This window comes from Haliotis cracherodii, unplaced genomic scaffold (genome assembly GCF_022045235.1).
Source record: "Haliotis cracherodii isolate W230 unplaced genomic scaffold, xgHalCrac1.p SCAF_26, whole genome shotgun sequence".
Taxonomy (NCBI): domain Eukaryota; kingdom Metazoa; phylum Mollusca; class Gastropoda; order Lepetellida; family Haliotidae; genus Haliotis; species Haliotis cracherodii.
In genome coordinates, this window is record NW_027266282.1 from 1,497,856 (window position 1) to 1,520,839 (window position 22,984).

General features: G+C 40.9%; 2 protein-coding genes across 2 annotated transcripts in view; both read right to left on the minus strand.

Annotated features, from left to right (window-relative positions):
- Positions 1-17,571, minus strand: part of LOC139473026 (dopamine beta-hydroxylase-like) — a 61,341-nt gene extending 43,770 nt beyond the window's left edge. The window contains exons 1-3 of the mRNA XM_071255531.1: positions 17,263-17,571; positions 11,353-11,499; positions 3,399-3,587 (exon numbers count right to left, since the gene is read on the minus strand). Coding sequence (XP_071111632.1) covers positions 3,399-3,587; positions 11,353-11,499; positions 17,263-17,556 — 630 coding nt within the window. The 5' untranslated portion in view covers positions 17,557-17,571. The remainder of the gene's footprint in view (positions 1-3,398; positions 3,588-11,352; positions 11,500-17,262) is intronic.
- Positions 17,572-18,283: 712 nt separating this feature from the next.
- Positions 18,284-20,551, minus strand: LOC139472923 (suprabasin-like). The gene has a single exon (XM_071255402.1). The coding sequence runs from the start codon at positions 20,549-20,551 to the stop codon at positions 18,284-18,286; it is 2,268 nt and encodes a 755-aa protein (XP_071111503.1).
- Positions 20,552-22,984: the final 2,433 nt, after the last annotated feature.

The window sequence follows — 22,984 nt, forward strand, 5'->3', positions numbered from 1 at the left end:
AAAATCTCGAAACGCATATTTCCATAATCGTATGATTCTAAATCCGCCCTACGTTAATATACATCGATGACGAGAAATGTACAATGACACTCTACCAAAACTAGTCCTATCCCCCATGTAAGAAGACCGATAAAAGTCAAATTTGAGATCACTTGTGTTTGAAGAATCATCAGTGTGTGTCTCTGTGAAACATAAGATGTCATATTCAGAGATTTGCTGAGACATATAGATAATTCCTTATTGTTTGAGTTCACTGAAACAGGACCAGGATTTTGTTCAACGTCTTCAGCAATAATGAGCAGTAAGATGAGGATTGGTATAATATTGGACTCAGATCTTTTTGAACAAGATTAAAGCCAAGGGATAAAGAAAAGTGCCCATAACATCCATGGAATAACCAACTAGAGTACACAGTGAATGGCTGATAGACAATGTGGAGTTTTTCCCTTTCTATATATTACATTGGTGAGTGTGATGGAATATACAGTAGCAGACAAACTAAATGAAATAAAGTGCAGTGATAAACATATACATGTAGTAAGCATTAGGAAATCACAAGTTCATAAGCGCAGTGATATGCTAGATACAGATCTACTCGAGTGGAGTGCAGTGTGTTACCAAACCATGTTGTATAATCACTGGCTGGTTATGTTGTGGTCAACACATATAACTGTGATAGACGACTGACGAATGAACATAGAAAATCTCACCCTCGTGTCTTTTGATATGAAATATATCAACACGAGTTGATAAAAGTGGTAAAACTCCGAGGCTTGCTTGTCATTTGATTGTGACGTCATGGTAACCAATGACGTCACAATGGTCTGCAAAGCATTGTGATGCATTTTCATTGCAGCGATATCTACAGTGTACCGCTTGATCTCACCCAAGCGATATCTCCTGTGGGGGCCAGTTTTGGATGATAAATAGAGGTTATCACGCGAGTGTGTTTGGGGATGGTAAATATCCTGTATTAGGAATAAACATTGTATTCAGCGAGCCTTGGCGAGCTAAATACATAGTGTTTATTCCTAATACAGGATATTTACCATCCCCAAAGACACAAGCGTGATAACCTCTTTATCATATAATGTCATTCTTTAATTCTGTGCTTTAAAATATCTTTCCCTCTCTCACAAACATTACCGAAATATTGCGAGTTTTCCTTGAATGCGCGCATTAATATTTATTACGTCACAGGGTAAGTGATGTGACAGTGACAGTAGCCAATATAGTTCCAACTGAAATCTGTTTCTTATACAGTGGCGAAGCAACATATACGCAAAACAACAGTTGTTTTTAATTGTCTTTCGCGGCAATCCATCAGTCTGTCCAGTAGAGTTACTGCCCTTTGCCAAAGGGAAGCTACTCTAACACTAGTCTATGAAACGTCACGGCCACGGTCAGACGTTGTTGACAGTCGGTCTGTCCTGTCATAACGTTAAGAAGTGTAGTCAGATGTACACACAGCGACAAAACGAAAGAAAGGTAACGATTCAGACATATTTCGGCCAAATCCAACTATTTTTATTTGTGGAGAAGGTTTCAAGCCGCAGAGGTCTACATGCCCAGATTGGCTACTGATACCGCTTGGCCTGTAGGCCTCGTGCGCTCGCAAAATTGTGTCGAAATTTATATCTCCAAAGTTGCCCAAACTTATAAAATGCCTTAGCTACGTCACAGTTAGACACTGATTTTCAGTATATTAGACTGTTCTTTTGATAATGATAGCAATTATCCCTGTAGTTTATCCAGATTCCCGATGGTTAATTCTGACTCGATCGCCGAATGGCGAGGGCGACACCATGTTGGTTTATAAACAGTGAAAGTAGTCCTACTAACTTGACCTTTGATATTTGCATCTCTATCCGCATATGACCCCAACGGATATCGTTTTTATCCGTTGGCTTTATCCTGCCGAGAAACCTATCCATTATATGATAAAAAAAGTTTATACGGAGTATCTCATACTGAATGCAAAGAGCTCGATTTCTTCTATAAGTTTACATATAGTTATCTCATTTGGGTCTGACAAGTAAAACACATTGTGTATGGCTGTGAGATCTCAGAGTTTGTTTTGTTCTTGTTTTGATTTTTAACAACATGTATTTAACAATATTTCAATATCAGTTGTGTTTATGATCATGAATCGCTTTGCAACCTTTTCCTTGCAAGGAAAGATTCTATCATCAAAATGAATACAGTGAAGTGGCCTTGTTTAGATTTAGAAGATTGTTTAGCCAAGTCACGTTAGGTCCTCCATTATAAATACTCTGGAGGAGTGTCCTCATAGTTTCTTATTTGCCATGCAGATTCTCGGTATTGTGAGCAGCAGGCTTAACAAGGACTTGTGCTGGGCCTTTTCTGATCTGGCCCACAACATGCGAGCGATAAATATTATGCTGTGAAAAGTTGACACAAAACTAGATTGACACACATCAATGACTATTTGGTCGGTTTGGGCTTTGTCACTTGGAACAGGAACATCAGGAACATTCACGGACCGTAAAGAGTCCTTCAAGTTCCTCACATCTGACTTCGGATTATTCAAGTTTAGACTCAGTGTGTTCTATTTCCCCCGAAGTTCATAAATCAAGTTATGTTGAGCAGAGTTTCGTTTTTCAATCCTGTTAATGAGGGAGGATGTGGCCCATTTTACAGCGCCTTCGACTGATTCCTTCATCCCATTAAGGAGTTTAGGAAGAATGATGGGTATCAGTTTGTTGAGGAAAGTTTCGTTTGATATAGTTTATGTATTATGTACACTTTATTTACATTTGTAACTAACCTCAAGAAGAACTATCTACAGTTCGCGAAATGCTCTCTCTCACACCCTCGCTCTACCTGACACTCTCTCTGTCTCTCTCTCCACCTCTCCCCCTCTCTCTCTCTCTCTCTCTCTCTCTCTCTCACCCTCCTTGTGCAATCTGTATTCAAGCCTGCATACTGCAGGGTACCCTAGTCCAGGCACACGCATCTACATAACCACCAACACTAACGGCCATCTAGCAAATTCATCTGGTTCAAACGGCAGTCTGTTGGTATCATTGCCCTTGTGTGAGAAGAATGTTCCAAATGTTGGTTTCACAAATCATTCGGCCAGAATATATATGAAAAATATTCTTCCGACGCATTGGTATTCAGGTAAGCTAAACATACAGCGTGTCAAGACCTACAGTCCTATTTCATAACCACATAGAAAGAGTAGTCTCTGCTCCCCCCACCGGGTGTAAGATAACTGGCATCTGACAGGCAGTCATGAATCGATCTACTATATCATAAGTTTATCATATCGTCAGTCATAATTCTCATAAATGGTGACTTCTCGCATCAATAACTTGCCTTGTATATTACTTTCGCCTACAAGTCACTTGCCGATCAAACAGAAGAAGACCTACCTCAGGTGCTAGTATGCTGAACGTCCACGTGTCAGGTGGTAACTCCAGTGCTGGTATATCAGGTTTTAGTAGCTGGACTCTTTGGAAACCATGGTGTATCGTGGACACATTGATGCCGGACGCTGACGCCACGTTGGGTGATTGTTGGACATCATCAAGCAGGAAATACACCAGATGAGTCGTGCCATTCTGTTTAACAATTAAGACAATTTTCTTAGACAGTGAGTGAATGACATGAGGACATCCAATAGTATGCAGGCATTAGACGTTTACAACTTTGGTGAAACCGATAAGCGATGGCACTTTGCTAGCGACCAAGGATGGTAATCAGGGAGACTCAGCGATTCAAACCCATCATAACGATTAAATGTGCAACTTGTTGGATGTCTTGGACCACAGGCTCTCACGTAACCCCATTGAATAATAAGCCCCACTCGCAATATACACAGGGTATAATGTATGTGTTGGAAATTGGATTACATAATACTATTGTATCATGTTCCAATGAAACACGTTCGGGCAACAATTAGCCTCCATTTAATGAGTGCTATTTATCAAGTGTTTACAACTAATAGTTTTGGATTGTTTTTCAACCTGAAAGAGATATGCTGCTCTACATTAATAGACACTTTAGAATCAAATGAATTAATCTAACCTCGCAAGACAAGAAAGACGTCGCTGTACATTTTGTTGAGCTTGGTGCACTCACGGTCCAAATTCATAATTTACTATGCGTAGAGATATATTGCGGAATACACTATTGTCAACCTTTGGTCATATTACATTATAATAGTTGGTGTGCCTATACTGTCCCCAAACCTTCAGGTATAACACTTTTCTTCCATTTCAAACTTGAAGCGACGTTCCATTGATTATGTCACGATAGCGCAATGGTGTCACGCCATTAACAAGGTAATGACGCGTAGAGGTTAGAATTCAAGGACCCGCCTTTTGCACGATTTACCAATAGCTGCAGGGTCCGAGTACGATAACAGACCTAAATTACTGCTTATTATCACAAAATCATGTGACACAGGTTGGCCTTTTTAAACACGGTCGCTATGTGGCTGAGATAATGCCGATGCGACGTGAAATTTTAACTCACTCTCTTGTAAACACGGCGCCAAAGTTCATCCCAGAGAAGTTCAATGTGGCTAAAGTCAGGAGAGCAAGCAGGTGATTCCTACCTGCATTTTCGTTGTTGCCGAATAAAGCCCATGATATTTCCACAGCGTGAACGAGCATAATCATCCTAAAAGATCGGGTCACCACTATAGAGAGTAGTGAGTGATTTGGGTTAAACGCCGTATGGAACAGTATTCCATTTGTGTCAACTTGATGTGGAAGCCCGAAGCGATGCAGTTCTTAGATGTTTAACACTTTGTTGACGTTGATTCAAAAGGCAAAGCGTAGTCACATTCTAACAGAATCACTCTGAACAAGTCAATATCAGTTTCTAGCAATCATGCCGAAGGCTTTTTATGAGTCTAGAAATGTAACATTCACAGGGTCATTCCTTTCTCTGTAGTAGAGGATGGTCTCTTGCAGGTGAAATGAAGCATGTACAGATGGAAGCCCTTCTGATGAGCCACTTGTCTGCTGGGAAACTGGATTGGGAACCATTGCAGGCACGTGAGTCTCCAAAATATATCCATATATGGATACGTATAATCCTGCTTCATTTCCTGCTTGGAGGGATGAATCCTGTTGATGAGCGATAGATGCTGATTGAGAAGCTGGCCACTAGTATTTCATAAACTAGATCGCCATCACCTCCCACGTCAACACTATAAGTGTCATCAGCCTCAGAGAACTTTTTTCTAATGAGGTTACTTTTGAACACTTAAACAGTATGTGGGCTAATGTAAATATCTAATTCAGGATAGAATCGTAGCATCTTGGATTGAAAAATGGCTACCTTTTCTCATCTGCTATCGGTCACATTTCAATGTCTAACTGTCTTTGATATTGTGACACATAGGCATGATCCATATCAAATGAAAGCTCATTTTATGCGTTTTCTGTTGATAAATGATACTCTGTTATATCCCGGATAAAATAACCAGGACTTGTTGTTCTCTGGCGTTAAAGTTATATATTTAACCTGTGTTTTCTTACATTAGCCCATAAATTACACACTTAAGCTGCAAATGCCCCTTTGAAATTTGCATCATACACATAGCTTAAGACATTTTGCAATTTATTAGCCTGTCAATGAAGTATCTCGGACACAGAGGTAGGTCGTCATCATTTACTACTTAACTTCAGAGCTGGCATTTGTCTTTACATGTTTTTCTATAGGACGCCAGAAGTACTTCTAAACCATTTCACAAGCTGTATCTATTTCGTGATTCTTCAAATTAATATTCCTTTGAGGCACAGCATAGTCCTCTTTGGAAGTGACACTTTCCTGCTGCTAACAACGTGTGCTTGTAAATTCTCATGGTATTGTGACAGTCCTTTATCATTTTGCTCCAAAAAGGGTTTAAGTTGCCTTAGAAACTTCTTTTGAGGTAGCGTTTCACTACTGGACTTAGTCAGAATGCCTATCAATCATTTAAAGTAGGTAATAATGGAGCCGACAGAGTATCCTGGTGTGGGTATGACAGTGCGTCCAAGTGAGACTGCCGTTGTGTAATGCAGTAAACAATCAGTCTTCAGTGGTTTTTGTGGATGAAAGCTTTGTTTTCCTTGGCTTCTTTAGTTTGAGGGATAGCATCGCGATGGATAGTATACACCATTACTTTGTGATCAGAGACGTTGTACAGATGCTCATCTAACGTACTGTTGTTTTTCATGTCCATGTATTTCAGGATAGCTTTCTCTGTCGTCATAGGATTAATACCTCCATCTTAGATGGCTTGTACCTTGAGGTTGCTATTCCTTGATACATGGAATCTTTAGTAGCCTGGCGATTGCTCAGTGACAAATCGCCGTTGGACACTATCAAGTATCTATTAGGAAGATCACTCTTGATAGATTTATTAGTTTAGCTACTTCATCATATGATCCCTGCGTCTGTTGGTAATTCAGTGACTTGCTACAGTTTACAGGTGTCACTTTTGGTATTACCAACCCGCTTGATGGCGTATGTGACAGATACGTATTTATGCTATCAGGAAATCTAAAACAAATCTAAAAATATCTTGAATTATGATATTCTCAACGGAAACATTGAGAGCAATTCATTATCTCAAAGATAACATCGCAACATGCAGAAGCAGTGTTTCCAATATTCAATCATAATTATATAACAAACTTTAAAGAATATTCAGTGTCACTAAGTTCCTATGGCAGAAGTGCAGTTTCGAATTAATATTGGTGTTGGTGAACGGCTCTTGTATACGTGGTAACGTACCTGTTTGTCCCAACTTGTCAAAACCAAACCTCGACCAAAGTTACTGATCACTACAACAACAGGGTAATAACCATGGCTCGAGAGAAAAGTCAGTTTAGATTTTTTCTCCGAAAGAATCACATTCATCTGTATTAAAATTGAAAATAAGATAAAGGCAACGCGTCTATTGTAATGGTGTAGCATGTACAATGTACGTTATCAATCAACAAATTCAATACTGAATAACGTTTGGAGTGTGATTCATAGATATATAAGTGCTTGCGCACACTGACTTAGTTCAGATAGAACGCATAAAACTTACGAGTGAATATGAAAGCCGACCACAAATATTTCAGACGTGAAAATTCAATAGAAACAAAACAAACCTCGCCCTGGTTACAGTGTGTATGGCAGTTGACTCCAGGGATGACTGATTACCAGCTGGGATGTTTGAGGCATCCCCAGAAAGCTATTTTTAATGTCACAACGATATGACCTGAACAGATAAATGAAGATAAGGTCAAACCTTTCTGGAAAGCCAGATTCGAATTTACGAACGAACGAACTGAAATGAACTGTGCACGTTATAGGGGTATCGTTTATCGACATAATAATATTTGAGTACGAAATTATGATTCTATGACCCCAGGAACGTATTTGTTTGTAAGTATTGTTTCTACAAAGGTTTTCCATTGTCATTGTTATCAAATTAGATTATGGTACATTTACATTCATATTTTAGTAGGCATATCCTCAAATAACGAACGAAGAAATAAATAGTGAGAAGTATGGTTAGCTATCTGTTTAAAAACTAGTCTGACATTTCATGACCGAGGGATATGCTTTTTGCATGCTGCGTGTGTTTTTGACACATACGTTAAACACTCTCCACACTCTAATCACACATTCACATCTTCTGTGGTTGCATTATAACAAACATCAAGATGGGATATGTCACGTGTTATATGTACACCGACATGTACAGATTAGCACGGACACACTCGGGAAATGCCGACATTCTGCTATCCAGGCTTTGTCTCAATGAAAGAGCTAAACAAGTCAGGACAGATGTAGGTACATGCTGAGGACTGACATAACATATAATATGCAAAACTCGTCTCGTGGCGCGATATAATTTGATAATCAGTACATATATGAGTAATACAGCTGTATGTTTTTTTAAACAGTGGTATCTTCAACGAGCGACAAATTGTTTGATTTCCAAGAATATCTTCTATGTAGTTGAACAATGACGCCTTTAGTGCAGTTCCTGTATACTGTGACGGTGCAGCACTTCTCATTGTCTCTGTGTTGCGGAGAGAGCCCTAGGGATCGGCGGTGAAGTCTAAGAAAATGGAATTATATAGCAACACCCCTGCTAACAGTGGTGATATAGTTTTGTCAGTTACTGAGTCATAAAGATTTAACTAACCCAAATTGCGTCCAAAATATAAAAATGCTATTTCAAATTGATGCCTTGACCCTAGACCATGAAGTGAAATTATATACTACTTAAAGAAACACATAGCTGAATTCAGCGACATTTGTACTTAAAGATTTGCTCATTTGGTTACACAGCTGTATCAAAGTTTTGACATGCATGTGTTTGAAGAATTCATTTTACATTACAAACTGAGGATTGTCATTGAGTTGAAAAAGCACTTTAATATCTTGTGTGTCCACCATTGGCATCAATGAAAGTCTGACTCTACCATCCCATGGAATCAACGAGAGTTCGCATGATCTGTTTGCGGATGTTATTACACTTTTGTAGCAAAACCAACAAGTCGTGCAATGTCTAAGCCTCAGAATTACGTCGTCGTACACGCTTATTAAGTTCGTCCCACACATGTTCATTTGGGTTCAGATCTGATGAAGAACAGGAACCATTTTCTATGGTTCGACATCAGCTGTGAATTTTTTCAGCATGTTGGAAAACGAGGTTAAGCTGGTTGATGAATTGTATGATGTGTGGTCGAATTATCTCGTTGCAGTAAAATACGGTTTTCAAGTTGCCTGGGGAGAGCACTTTGGCTTTTCTTTAAGTGTAGGAGATGTTCACCTACACCATAACACTGCCAATACTAAAACTGTCCATCCATAGAATGATGTTTGGTGCCAAAAGGTCATTAAGACGTTTGTTTACCCGTGCTCTGTTATCTGGACGTGGGAAGAAATCAAATTCGCAATTCATCTTTGAAAATAACAGTCCTTCATTTCTGTCGTGGGTATCCATGATGATTTCAGCACCACTCGAATCGAAGTTAACGCAAATGGTGTGTCAGAACTATGCAACGTAATGATCTGTGACTGTAATTCCTGTTTCTCTCAAACAATCCTTGGCGGTATGGAAAGAGATTCTGTAGAACTGGTACAGGGGGCCATAAATAAGCAGGTGACGTCAGCGGATGATGTGGTCATGGGCGGCCACCCGTGGTCATCCAGATCAAGGCGGGTCACGTGTCTCACTGAAGTAGTCGTATGGTGTTCTGTGAAACGCTCGGTAGCCTTGCTACGGCTGACTGAGAGACAACAACCTCAAATGGCAAATGGCATTGTTTCCTTGAGACTCTGTACGTCTCGGCATGTCTTACAACGCTCACTTCCGTTTCGGGGTATGGTTTGGAAAACCTCGACACCCCTGCACAGTTAAAGTCACTTATCAGTGTGGAGCACGTGCATGAACATTTTTTTAAATTTTCTATTTTTATTCTAAGAAAACATGTTTTGCGTCCCACCGCAAACGCGATTTATTGAAATGAAAATGATAATAAAAATCAATTTATTCATACTGATCCCCAACTCTGAATCTTTTCCATAATTTTCCAACTAGAGACTTGCTTAGGGATAAACCCTTAGTGGATATTTCTCCTAATCTAAGCCTGTTGAGGGATATTCACTCATTAGAGTGTTGAGATCATTAACTCACAGTTGTTAATTGGTCGCAGCCGACTTAATTGGCTGTCTATGTATTTTGCCAATTGTCTTGGTAAAGTGTTCATTTAGCTCTCTTTACCCTCTTTTTTTCATTACAGTTGCTTAGCTAGTCAGCTCGTATATTTGCTCTGGTTTAATTAATCAGCTTCACCTGTAAAACCAGATACTTTCATAAGAAAAACTATCAGCTTAAATATTTTTTAAAGGATACTTCGCAACAATGTATTTTTTTGTGGCTGACGATTATTTTTTCAACTGTCTGAAGCAAAATTACTTTTTCAAGCATTCTCGGGGACAGTTAAATTTTTTTCGATAAAACCCCAGCCCCCCGACCCCTCCCCGGATGGTCGGTCCCTTAAGATAACACACAGGCATCAGCTGTGGAATGGTGAAATGGAGCTTAAAGTCGCGTTCAAGATTATTTCACTCATATATCGCGCGCGCGCACGCGCGTGCGTGCGTGCGTGCGTGCGTGTGTGTGTGTGTGCGAGCATGTGTGTGTGTCTGGCTGTTTTGAGTAGTCCGGACTTATGCCAAGTTTATAGTGCTAGCCCACAGAGATACCATGCTTCAGTTTAACATGAATACCCAACTCAGACAAAGTATACTGACTCGGAGCCAACCAGTTTTAGCCCCTTAATGCCGTGCGCCAGACAGGGTAACAACAAGTACCATGGGCGTTATCGAACTATTTTATTGTCATAGAAAATGTTTGAAGAAGGGGACTTATCCTTCAGATTGTTGAAAACTAAAGAAATTGTTTGCCACACATTTTGAAAACAATCACTGTGCTTTGTCACTGGCACCTGTAAACGTTAAACATTGAGAACGTTTCATTCATTGCCCTGTCAAGTAACCCACCAATAGTTTTATGACTGTCAAACATCATTACGTCATCATTGCCCAAAACAAAATGCGGCTTTTTAACCTTTGAGTGTATTATGTGAACACGTTTATCTATAAATGTCAGTTATCACCTCCTCACGTCGCCGGACTTTACGTATGTGCATGTGAAGATTCGGGATTGAACAGGTCTTCAGCAACCCCTGCTTGCCGTAAAAGGCGACTATGAGGCGACTAACGGGATCGGGTGGCCAGGTTCGCTTGACTTGGTTGATGCATGTCACTGTATCCCAATTATGTGGATCGATGCTCATTATGTCAATCACTGGATAGTCTGGCCAAACCTCGATTATTTACACACCGCCATCATATAGCTGGAATATTGGTGAGTGTACGGTTTAACAACAAACAAACAAACAAACAAAACAAACGTTTGTGCATGTACGTAGGTCACTGACCTGGCCCCGCGTTATGTAATACCTCTACCTAAAAAATTGACTGACAGAGCGACTGCGTGGACGATTAAAAAATCGCCCTCCGACTGCCTGGTTTGTGTGACAGAGCTTTCTTTCACGTGATTATCATACTTGTACCATTTCGACAATTCCAACCCATCTACAATAAACATGGTTGCTTTCTTTTTTAACTCCACCCCTGAGTTTTGACGTCCGTGCGAAGGCCGTATCTGTTGCTGAACCTGTATCCCTCCCCCCAAATGTATCCCCGCAAGTTCTTGTGCTGATAAAGTGATCACGATATCAAGTAATTAATACTTAAATATCTATGGTTTAATATTTTGCAACAGTCTCCCTTATCGATTTCAGAACATAGACTCACATCCAGTTGATAATCGTCATCATCACATGTGATAAACTTGCGCCAGTACTGAAGCACTGTGAGATCCTGTGTTGATCTGGCGTGAGTCAGCACGACGTCCTGGGATCGGTCTATGTGGAGGATGCCATCATTAGTGCTCCAGGCATCCTAAACATGAAACAAAATCCACTGAAAATATCACACTTGGAATGTTAACATGTCACATCTCATAACAAACCTGATCACAGTTAGGGGCGGGGGCCTTGTCTGGGATCGAGTCCAAGTTATTTCATCAAGATATAAATCTTCATCACTAAAATCGGTTAAGAAATTTCTGAAACATGTTACACATTCATTTTATTACTTAACAGTAAATAGGTTTCATTCAGCAGTTTGATAGCATATCGGTATTCATTGATGCAGCTAGGCAACACACGCATAACACAAGTTTACCACGACATAACGCTCCTGTACATGTGTGCACAGCGCTCTAAAGGTTGATACGTCAAGAGGGTTATCATGAGATTGGAAAACATTGTCCATCATCTTTATCGAAAGAATTTGTCAGAATTGGTGCAATGTATAAGCAGCGCAATGATTAGATTTACAAATGTAGTCCCAGAAGGATGGCAGGAAGGATTGCCTGATTTTCCTAATCCAGTTGAACGTTCACCGATTATAATCATTAACTATTTGATTGCACATTAGATTCAAAATGAAATTATCATGACGGAAAATATACATGGATTGAACACTTTGCAATAAGATGGCTATTTATTATTTGCAACGGTACTATTCTGTAACCCGGTATCATTAACTCTATAACTTCTGTATAATTTAAATCTTCCTCATAACATCGACTGAAAGCAACAACTTTTTTTGCTGCTGATCATTTTACACTTAGTTATAATTTAAAGTTGCAAAAGTCGTATGTTTTGCAGCTTTTATGGAATGATGTAAGAGATACGTTTCTATAAACTGAGACCTTCTCTCCGTAGCTGTACAGACGATAACTACTCTTTAAGAATTTTAAAGGAGAACACTATAAACCGACAATGCATGAACATAACAACTACATTACAATATTCATATTCTTAGAAACAAACAATATGTAAAACATGATTTAAATATTATTAAATATTATCACAAAGCGAACTGGCCTGGGATGAAATGGAACGACGTTTGCGAAGCATTCCAAATATCAACCCTCCAACAGCGTTCTGCAAGTTTTCTATCCAACAATATCAACTTTCACAATGGATTTACATTTTTTTCAATAAACCTTTCTTCACATCCTTACCCTTGTTGGGAACGGAATGATTATGATAGGTTAATCAAGCTGAAATACAAGGCAGATCGTTCAAGATCCTAAAATTTACTTTTGTATGCAAGTCATGTATGTTTGTGGGTATTTTATGATTGCCACAAAACGTAACGACTTAGGTTTGTCATTTGACTACGAACTTTGGAACTGCTCCTTACTCAAGTTGGGGGATTAGTTGGTCTAACTCCGAACACAGGGTTGGAGTATATGTCGTCATAAGTATTAGTGTGCACAGTGGCGATATAGGTTGTGAAGTAAAAGGTAAGACAAGGGTGGCTACAACATATTATGTTATCCTTTACAAGTAAACAGTCAGGTCAGTGGCTACTCAAACATACTCAATGCAACAGGAATATAGAACAGTTAATGATAACCGTGCTTCATATAAAGTGGTGTAAATGTTGTTAGTGACAATAACAACAAAATATTTGGTCATTCGACTGATCAATGTTTCATCCCTGACAAAACCTATACATTGTAACAGGAGACAGAGAAACACGCGCTGAAAGTGGGGTGGTGCAACAAGTCAATTAAGAAAGTCAGTATCGGGTGTGACTACCATTGCTTTGGGGCAGGCGACTGGAGACGCCAGATGATTGAAAGCAGTCTGGGGGATGTTGTATCCAAATGTCAACCAAAGATTGGTCCTACTGAACCGGCTTGTTCTGGTTCCGTCGTATGTCCAGAACAGACGGGCATGGCAGAAAAGCAACGTTATGCTCCCTTTAAGAGTCAGTCTGTTAGAACACGTGCAACATGTGGGCGGGTATTATCCTGCTGCAACGTCACCTTACGTCCCAGCATTTGCACAAAGGTAAAAACATTGATCTCGAACGATGTCGTCCCGTTGTCGTAGCATTACACCTCCACCCAAAATCTGACGACGTTGAGTAAAGCAAGCGTCGCTAAAACGATCTCCTGAACCGGAAGAGAACATCCCAGTCTTGTCTTCTGAACCTCCGATGCTGTCTACACCATGCTTGTCCTGCTTCACTGTGACGTGGAAGCAACAGTGGGCGTATTGCTGTAAGTCGAGACCAGACGTTATACTCCATCAATCGGTTGCCTACGGTTCTACCACTGATTTGTCTCAACCCAGGAAATGTTCCAGCTGTTTATGTGGCAGTTTGGTATCAATTCTGTGGATGCATCAATCGAATATACATGGTTATTTTTGTTGACGTGGACGACCGGCTCGTGGCAAGTCATGTGTCTCTGCTGTAGATAACGTCTACAAAGATATTATATTGTGTTTCGATGAATATGAAAATGTATGGCAACTTCGTTTAAAGTCATTGCTGTATGCAGCGTGACCGCGGGGAAGTGGGCGTTGGTTTCCAGCCAGCCGTGGCATTGAACACCCGATGAACACCTGATGAACACCCGATAGCTATACAATCAGGGTGTGATTTTCACATTAAAAAACACGTGTGTAAGTATCATACTCCCAACAAAGACGCAAACATCCATGTTGTGCATTAACATGCACGTGCAAATTATTAAACACGACCATGAAGTAGAGGAGATGTCTTCATGTTGAAAGATGCATTATTTAATTTCAGAATAAATTCATTTCTATTGAACTATATATAAAGCACAGTTACCTTTTCCCGTTAGTATATACACTGTATTCGTATGTTACATGTGCGCCAATGGTGCTACACCATCTTTATAGACGAATCACGGTTTTGCCTCAGATTCACAGATAGCAGAAAACTTTGTTGGCGAAGTAGCGGCGAGCCGCATGCCAGGGCAACAACTCTTGACCATGATCGGAATGGGGTTGGGAGTGTCATGGTCGCGGGCGGTATCACACATGACAGGCAAACTGATATGGTTATATAGGATTGATATTTGGGTTATTGTGAATGGAATGGCCAGTGATATGTTGACGAAATTTTGCGTCCTGGCATTGTTCCATTCGTTAGAATATGGGCGGAAATTAGAAGACAGTGTCAGAAGACATCGTGCCCAGGTCTTTACCGATTATCTCCGACGAGAAGGCATACGGACATTGAACTAACCCGCTAAGGCCCCTGACATGTCGCCAATTGAGCATCCGTGGGATGGTCTCGGGTGGAGAGTGTATGCCAGAGACACCTCACCCGCCAAAGTGGCCTTGCTTGGGGAAACTCTTCAAATTCAAACCATCCCAATACATGTTCTGTGGGAGAAAGATCTGTTGAAGTGAATTGAGGATATGTGTATTTTGTCATAAAGTCAGCGACTACGTATGCGACAAGATGCCAGAATTATCCTGTTGAAATGTGAGCCACGAACCACGGATAGCATACGGTAACGAAAATCCCAACGCGGTTCTGCATCCCAATACCTTTCGGTAACTTAAATAGGAACAATAAATAATAAATATGCACCTCGCAGCATTAATGAATTATACAACACAATGTTAGGCTGATGGCATGTTTATTTGTTTGTTTGTTGTTTAACACCGCACTCAGCAATATTCCGTCGGTGAATAATCGAGTCTGGACCAGACGATCCAGTGACCTACATCATGAGCATCAATCCAAGCAACTGGGATCAACATGCATCAACCAAGTCAGCGAACCTGACCACCTGATCACGTTAGTTGCCTCTCACGACAAGCATCGTCGCCTTTTACGGCAAGCATGGGTTGCTGAAGAACCATTCTACTCGGATCTTCACGGATCTTTCGCTGATAGACTGTATTGACATGAGAGCTTGTGAGAACGAGGTTCCACGCGGGCTGGTCAGGTATATGTTGCGGTGACGAGATACTGAGTAACATGCGCTAAAAACTGTGGACGCATCTAGCTCCGGTACGTGTCTGAACTAAATTATGAATGTTACTTCAACCGGAAACCCAAAAAGGACCGTTCTAAGCGAAAAGCACCACCGACCACTCCCGAGACATAAAGGTATCTGTCAAACAAGTAAAACAGTCAACTCATCTCCAACTTCATCCACGACAGTGACATGCCGACAACCTCAACACGGTGACAAGTACACCACACTATGCGATCATCACGGCTACGTGACAACAACCTTGGATACAACACAATGTTCGTAATACAATACATTACAATACAGATTGACAATGGATACAATATCACTTTCACAATGTGACATTGTAAACATGCAGATGGATTTCAATTCCTAAACTTTCAGAATGTAATGACTTCTTCGCACTTGATCGGGAATATTGATGCAAGGGAACATAGCTTAGTTCGGTTTTGAGCAGACGCTGTCGGGTACATATAACCCTTCAACAGTTTTGAAATGAACTGAACTGTAATAAATATATAAAACAAAACATTGAACACCATTGAATCATCTTGATGTTCGTTTAAAATGTGGCACGTGATAATTACGAATTGTTTGACCTCTTCCACTGCACATTTTATGAGTTCCGTCTCTATTGCTGAATGTTTACAATAGCGAGAAAGGCGGCTGTTCAAGTATTCCTACAATGGACCCTAAGCTGGTTTTGGTTACACCACTCTACCTCATCCCCACTACTTCTGTATCCGCATTAAGCGCCAAATAAACGTGATAAAACGTTTCAAAAGTATCTGCAGTACGGTATTCGGGGGTCTTTCCCACATTTAGACACTAAGCATGAATAGTTGTTGAATGTAATGCTGAACATGTCGATGTAAGAATTACAGTGACGTATACATGATGGAGAAGGCTGGGATGGCGTGATGACGCTAAGACACAAACACGAGGAAGGACACTGTGACAACATGGCACATCAAGGGCGCTATATCACAAGCACTGTAGTAGGTATATGGAGAAGGCTGGGATGGCGTGATGACGCTAAGACACAAGCACATGGAAGGACACTGTGACAACATGGCACATCAAGGGCGCTATATCACAAGCACTGTAGTAGGTATATGGAGAAGGCTGGGATGGCGTGATGACGCTAAGACACAAGCACATGGAAGGACACTGTGACAACATGGTACATCAAGGGCGCTATATCACAAGCACTGTAGTAGGTATATGGAGAAGGCTGGGATGGCGTGATGATGCTAAGACACAAGCACGTGAAAGGACACTGTGACAACATGGCACATCAAGGGCACTATATCACAAGCACTGTAGTAGGTATATGGCGAAGGGAGCCTTTGATACTAATAACACGATGACCAAGAAACCGTATGCCACAAAAATTAAGGTGATCGCATGACACCAAAATTATAGACACTATGACACCACAATTTCTATGAGGTGGGGATGCCATGACACAATAATTTTGTCGATTGGATGAATAGTAAGTCAGTAGTTGTCACTTCTGCACATGATTTGATGAATTGTGTAGGGACCAACAGATATGTTAAAAGCTTTAATACATTTGGAACTGAAAACGCCATATCAGGTTTAGTAAATCAAACATACATGTTCGCCAAATTATTCAGTCTATGTCATTTAAACATACAAAGTACACCTCTCTGTTCAAGATGACGTACCTTTTCGAATTCCCGCGGCATTGCATTGATTTGCTCTTTAACCCTGATAAGGCGTAACCTCGTTTTTAACAGACAATTTGACATTATCATCACACACTGGTTTTCCATGAAGTAGCAAATGAAAAGTTCGTTTAAATTCTAAAAACCCACCTGAAAGTGGTGTGTCCCGGCAAAATCGGTCCAGAATACCGCGAAATCTGCGTTCGTAATGGCCCCATAATCTGAGAAGCCAATCCCCAAACCTGCAATGTTGTTTGTTCGTGTGACAATCTTCATGAGGACTGTATCATTACTATAGTTGACAGACCAGTGTAGGTATATGTGATGCCGGGCGTCCAAGGATACGCTGTAGTCATAACCTGGAGAAAAGTCCCCGACGTGTGCGGCCGATACGCGGAGACAGGACGCGAGCACGAGGAGAAGCATCCATCCCGCATCCAGCATTCTTGATGCAAGGAACCACACCACACGCAAACAATACAAAATTGATCTCACCTCTATTTAAATGTATGGGTTGGCGTCAGTTAACCAATGAAAGAACAGTGTGAGGGGTAACCGCAAATCCAAAGTCCTGGAATCTGAACTAAGCATGTCATCCCAACTACTGTACTCATATGCAAGATGACATTGATTTGGGAAGTTTCGTTGTTTATTGTAAACTTGTTACAAGAGGAAATCGAAGGATACTGTTTGTCGGAATTTATGGTTGGCGTTTCTCCTGGAAGGGGTCACATGATCTGCGTAAAATTCGAAATATAACTAGGTCCACAAAATTGTTTTCGTGTCCTCTTCCATGTGGACGTACGGAGCTAACAAATCCAAGACAGTAAGGTTAGCATGTATACTACGTCATATCCACAATTACAGCTTAAGTAAATGATAAAATAAAGCTACAAACAAATTAAATGGACAGCTACATGCACATATATATTAATGTACCGTGAGGTTCAGCTATTAGCCAGCGCGTACATGACACTTGCAGTCAATACCGGGAAACCAGTTGACATTCTGCTCAACTCCATCAAGAAAAAACACAAACAGGTTTAGTGTATCGAAATAAAATATTAAACACAATAGTGACTAAAAAGTATATTACACAAACTGTATTGCATCCTGCTGATTGTCTACTGTCCTCAACTGATTAGTGTATTGGGTTAGCTATGGACTGTAATCAGCTGTCTGTGATGTGTATTCCACTGACTGTGTAGTGTACTCCACTGACTGTGTAGTGTATTCCATTCTCTGTGTTGTGTATTCCACTGACTGTGTAGTGTACTCCACTGACTGTGTAGTGTATTCCATTCTCTGTGTTGTGTATTCCACTGACTGTGTAGTGTACTCCACTGACTGTGTAGTGTATTCCATTCTCTGTGTTGTGTATTCCACTGTCTATGTGGTGTATTCCATTCTCTGTGTTGTGTATTCCACTGTCTATGTGGTGTATTCCATTCTCTGTGTTGTGTATTCCACTGTCTATGTGGTGTATTCCATTCTCTGTGTTGTGTATTCCACTGTCTATGTGGTGTATTCCATTCTCTGTGTTGTGTATTCCACTGTCTATGTGGTGTATTCCATTCTCTGTGTTGTGTATTCCACTGCCTGTGTTGTGTATACCACTGCTGATGATGTGTATTCCACTGTCTATGTGGTGTATTCCATTCTCTGTGTTGTGTATTCCACTGCCTGTGTTGTGTATACCACTGCTGATGATGTGTATTCCACTGTCTATGTGGTGTATTCCATTCTCTGTGTTGTGTATTCCACTGCTGATGATGTGTATTCCAATGTCTATGTGGTGTATTCCATTCTCTGTGTTGTGTATTCCACTGCCTGTGTTGTGTATACCACTGCTGATGATGTGTATTCCACTGTCTATGTGGTGTATTCCATTCTCTGTGTTGTGTATTCCACTGCCTGTGTTGTGTATTCCACTGCTGATGATGTGTATTCCAATGTCTATGTGGTGTATTCCATTCTCTGTGTTGTGTATTCCACTGCCTGTGTTGTGTATTCCACTGCTGATGATGTGTATTCCACTGCATATGTGGTGTATTCCATTCTCTGTGTTGTGTATTCCACTGCCTGTGTTGTGAATACCACTGCTGATGATGTGTATTCCACTGTCTATGTGGTGTATTCCATTCTCTGTGTTGTGTATTCCACTGCCTGTGTTGTGTATACCACTGCTGATGATGTGTATTCCAATGTGTATGTGGTGTATTCCATTCTCTGTGTTGTGTATTCCACTGCCTGTGTTGTGTATACCACTGCCTGTGTTGTGTATTCCACTGCTGATGATGTGTATTCCACTGTCTATGTGGTGTATTCCATTCTCTGTGTTGTGTATTCCACTGCCTGTGTTGTGTATTCCACTGCTGATGATGTGTATTCCACTGTCTATGTGGTGTATTCCATTCTCTGTGTTGTGTATTCCACTGCCTGTGTTGTGTATTCCACTGCTGATGATGTGTATTCCACTGCATATGTGGTGTATTCCATTCTCTGTGTTGTGTATTCCACTGCCTGTGTTGTGTATTCCACTGCCTGTGTTGTGTATTCCACTGCTGATGATGTGTATTCCACTGTCTATGTGGTGTATTCCATTCTCTGTGTTGTGTATTCCACTGCCTGTGTTGTGTATTCCACTGCTGATGATGTGTATTCCAATGTCTATGTGGTGTATTCCATTCTCTGTGTTGTGTATACCACTGCCTGTGTTGTGTATTCCACTGCTGATGATGTGTATTCCACTGTCTATGTGGTGTATTCCATTCTCTGTGTTGTGTATTCCACTGCCTGTGTTGTGTATTCCACTGCTGATGATGTGTATTCCACTGTCTATGTGGTGTATTCCATTCTCTGTGTTGTGTATACCACTGCCTGTGTTGTGTATTCCACTGCTGATGATGTGTATTCCAATGTCTATGTGGTGTATTCCATTCTCTGTGTTGTGTATTCCACTGCCTGTGTTGTGTATTCCACTGCTGATGATGTGTATTCCACTGTCTATGTGGTGTATTCCATTCTCTGTGTTGTGTATTCCACTGCCTGTGTTGTGTATTCCACTGCTGATGATGTGTATTCCACTGCATATGTGGTGTATTCCATTCTCTGTGTTGTGTATTCCACTGCCTGTGTTGTGTATTCCACTGCCTGTGTTGTGTATTCCACTGCTGATGATGTGTATTCCACTGTCTATGTGGTGTATTCCATTCTCTGTGTTGTGTATTCCACTGCCTGTGTGGTGTATTCCACTGTCTGTGTTGTGTATTCCACTGCCTATATGGTGTATTCCATTCTCTGTGTTGTGTATTTCAGTGCCTATGTGGTCTATTCCACTGCCTGTGTGGAGTAGTCCACTGCCTGTGTGGTGTATTCCACTGTCTGTGTTGTGCATTCCACTGCCTATGTGGTGTATTCCACTGTCTGTGTTGTGCATTCCACTGCCTATGTGGTGTATTCCACTGCCTATGTGGTGTATTCCACTGCCTTTGTGGAGTAGTCTACTGTCTATGTGGTGTATTCCACTGCCTGTGTTGTGTATTCCACTGCCTGTGTGGAGTAGTCTACTGCCTATGTGGTGTATTCCACTGTCTGTGTGGTGTATTCCACTGTCTGTGTTGTGTATTCCACTGCCTGTGTGGAGTAGTCTACTGTCTATATGGTGTACTCCACTCTCTGTGTTGTGTATTCCACTGCCTATGAGGTGTATTCCACTTCCTTTGTGCTCTATTCCACTGTGTGGCATATTCCACTGTCAATGTGGTGTATTCCACTCTCTGTGTTGTGTATTGCACTGTCTATGTTGTGTATTCCACTGCCTTTGTGCTCTATTCCACTGTCTGTGTGGCATATTCCACTGCCTATGTGGTGTATTCCACTTCCTTTGTGCTCTATTCCACTGTCTGTGTGGCATATTCCACTGTCAATGTGGTGTATTCCACTCTGTGTGTGGCATATTCCACTGCCTATGTGGTGTACATAGCATTACTCGCGTAATGTATTGTACCAGCTCGGTAGTATATTGCATTATTCGCGTAGTTAATGGTACATGCTCGGTAGTAAATATCATTACTCGCGTAGTGTATGGTACATGCACGGTAGTATACAGCAATATTTGGTAGTGTATGGTGTCATACTTCGTTGTAATGCGTAGTGTATGATACATGCTCGGTATTATACAGCATTATTCGCGTAGTATATGGTACATGCTCGGTAGTTAAATAGCATTAATCGTGTAGTGTATTCTTCATGCTCGGTAGTATATAGCATTACTCGCGTAATGTATTGTACCTGCTCGGTAGTATATTGCATTATTCGCGTAGTGTATGGTACATGCTCGGTAGTAAATATCATTACTCGCGTAGTGTATGGTACATGCTCGGTAGTATACAGCTTTACTCGCGTAGTGTATGGTACATGCACAGTATTATTTTCGTAGTGTATGGTACATGCACGGTAGTATACAACATTATTTGCGTAGTGTATGGTGTCATACTTCGTTGTATGTCGCACTAATCGCTTAGTGTATGATACATGCTCGGTAGTATACAGCATTACTCGCGTAGTGTATAGTACATGCTCGGTAGTATACAGCTTTACTCGCGTAGTGTATGGTACATGCACGGTAGTATACAGTATTATTTTCGTAGTGTATGGTACATGCTCGGTAGTATTCAGCATTGCTCGCGTAGTGTATGGTACATGCTCGGTAGTAAACAGCATTATTTGCGTAGTTTATGCTAATACTTCGTTGTGTGTCGGTAGTGTATGGAATGTGTTTGGTAGTGTTTCACAAACGGAGAAGCATGGTTAATACTGAATTCCCCGTATGCTTTTTATAACTAGATATACATCGATGAGCATCAACAATATCTGCGTTTGTAGGGTTGTGCCACTATCAACGAAAGCATTAGAAGTGTTTCATACTACCAATACATGTTGTCAGAAAGGCATCCATAGAACTAGTAACTTAGACAATAAGTGTTATTTGGCTATTGTGTCCAATCTCCACTTTGCATATATACCTTTAAGCCAATAGTTCCGTTATATCTGTTACGAGGTTGATGCTTATGCTAACAACTGCTCCATACACTCAGTATATATGTGTCGGCGGCATGGTCAATACTCTTCGTCAAAATATCGTGATCCCTATTTCCGCCACCCATGCCAGCACGGAATCGACGATAGTTCCATATTTATTCAATGAAGTGAGCATATTTCCGATCGTAAAAGGTCGAAAATATCCGAAAAGATGCCGGATCGTTAGAAAAGCCGGTCTGAGATAGTGGGAGAAGAGAGGCGGAAATGGAATTCATGTCTGATTTGGGCGACCATGACAATTGCGGAGAGTTGGCGGGGAGGCGGCAGTGAGGGAACGTCTCACACGCCAGTCACTTAACTATCAATAGGCAGGGAGATAATTCCCATCAAGGCGGACAATGGCTGTTGATGTCCCCAGCACGTGTTTGTTAGTACTCAAGTCGCTGACGTCAGACATCTGAGGATGGCATGTCTGTAGCACATCCCTCTACTTTCACTAGCCAAGACTATAATTGTCCATACGCCAAAGTATGGTAAATGAAGGAATGAAATATATTTGAAATGCAACTTGTCTTGTCGCTGTGCTTTAATGGTTACATACAGCACTTCTAAACCTAAAACAGTACCGAAGTCGATTCAGATGTTGTTTGTTATCAATGGCCATTGTACTGTTAAACTTCAAACGATTTTCAAAATCATTCTGGTAATTTCATTTGCCACAAAATGCAGTCACATAGTCACATCTAGTCACATCTGCAATATTGCAGCCATGTCGAGACTAAATCAAGTTACACATGAATTAAAACATACTTAATAATACATAGACCAT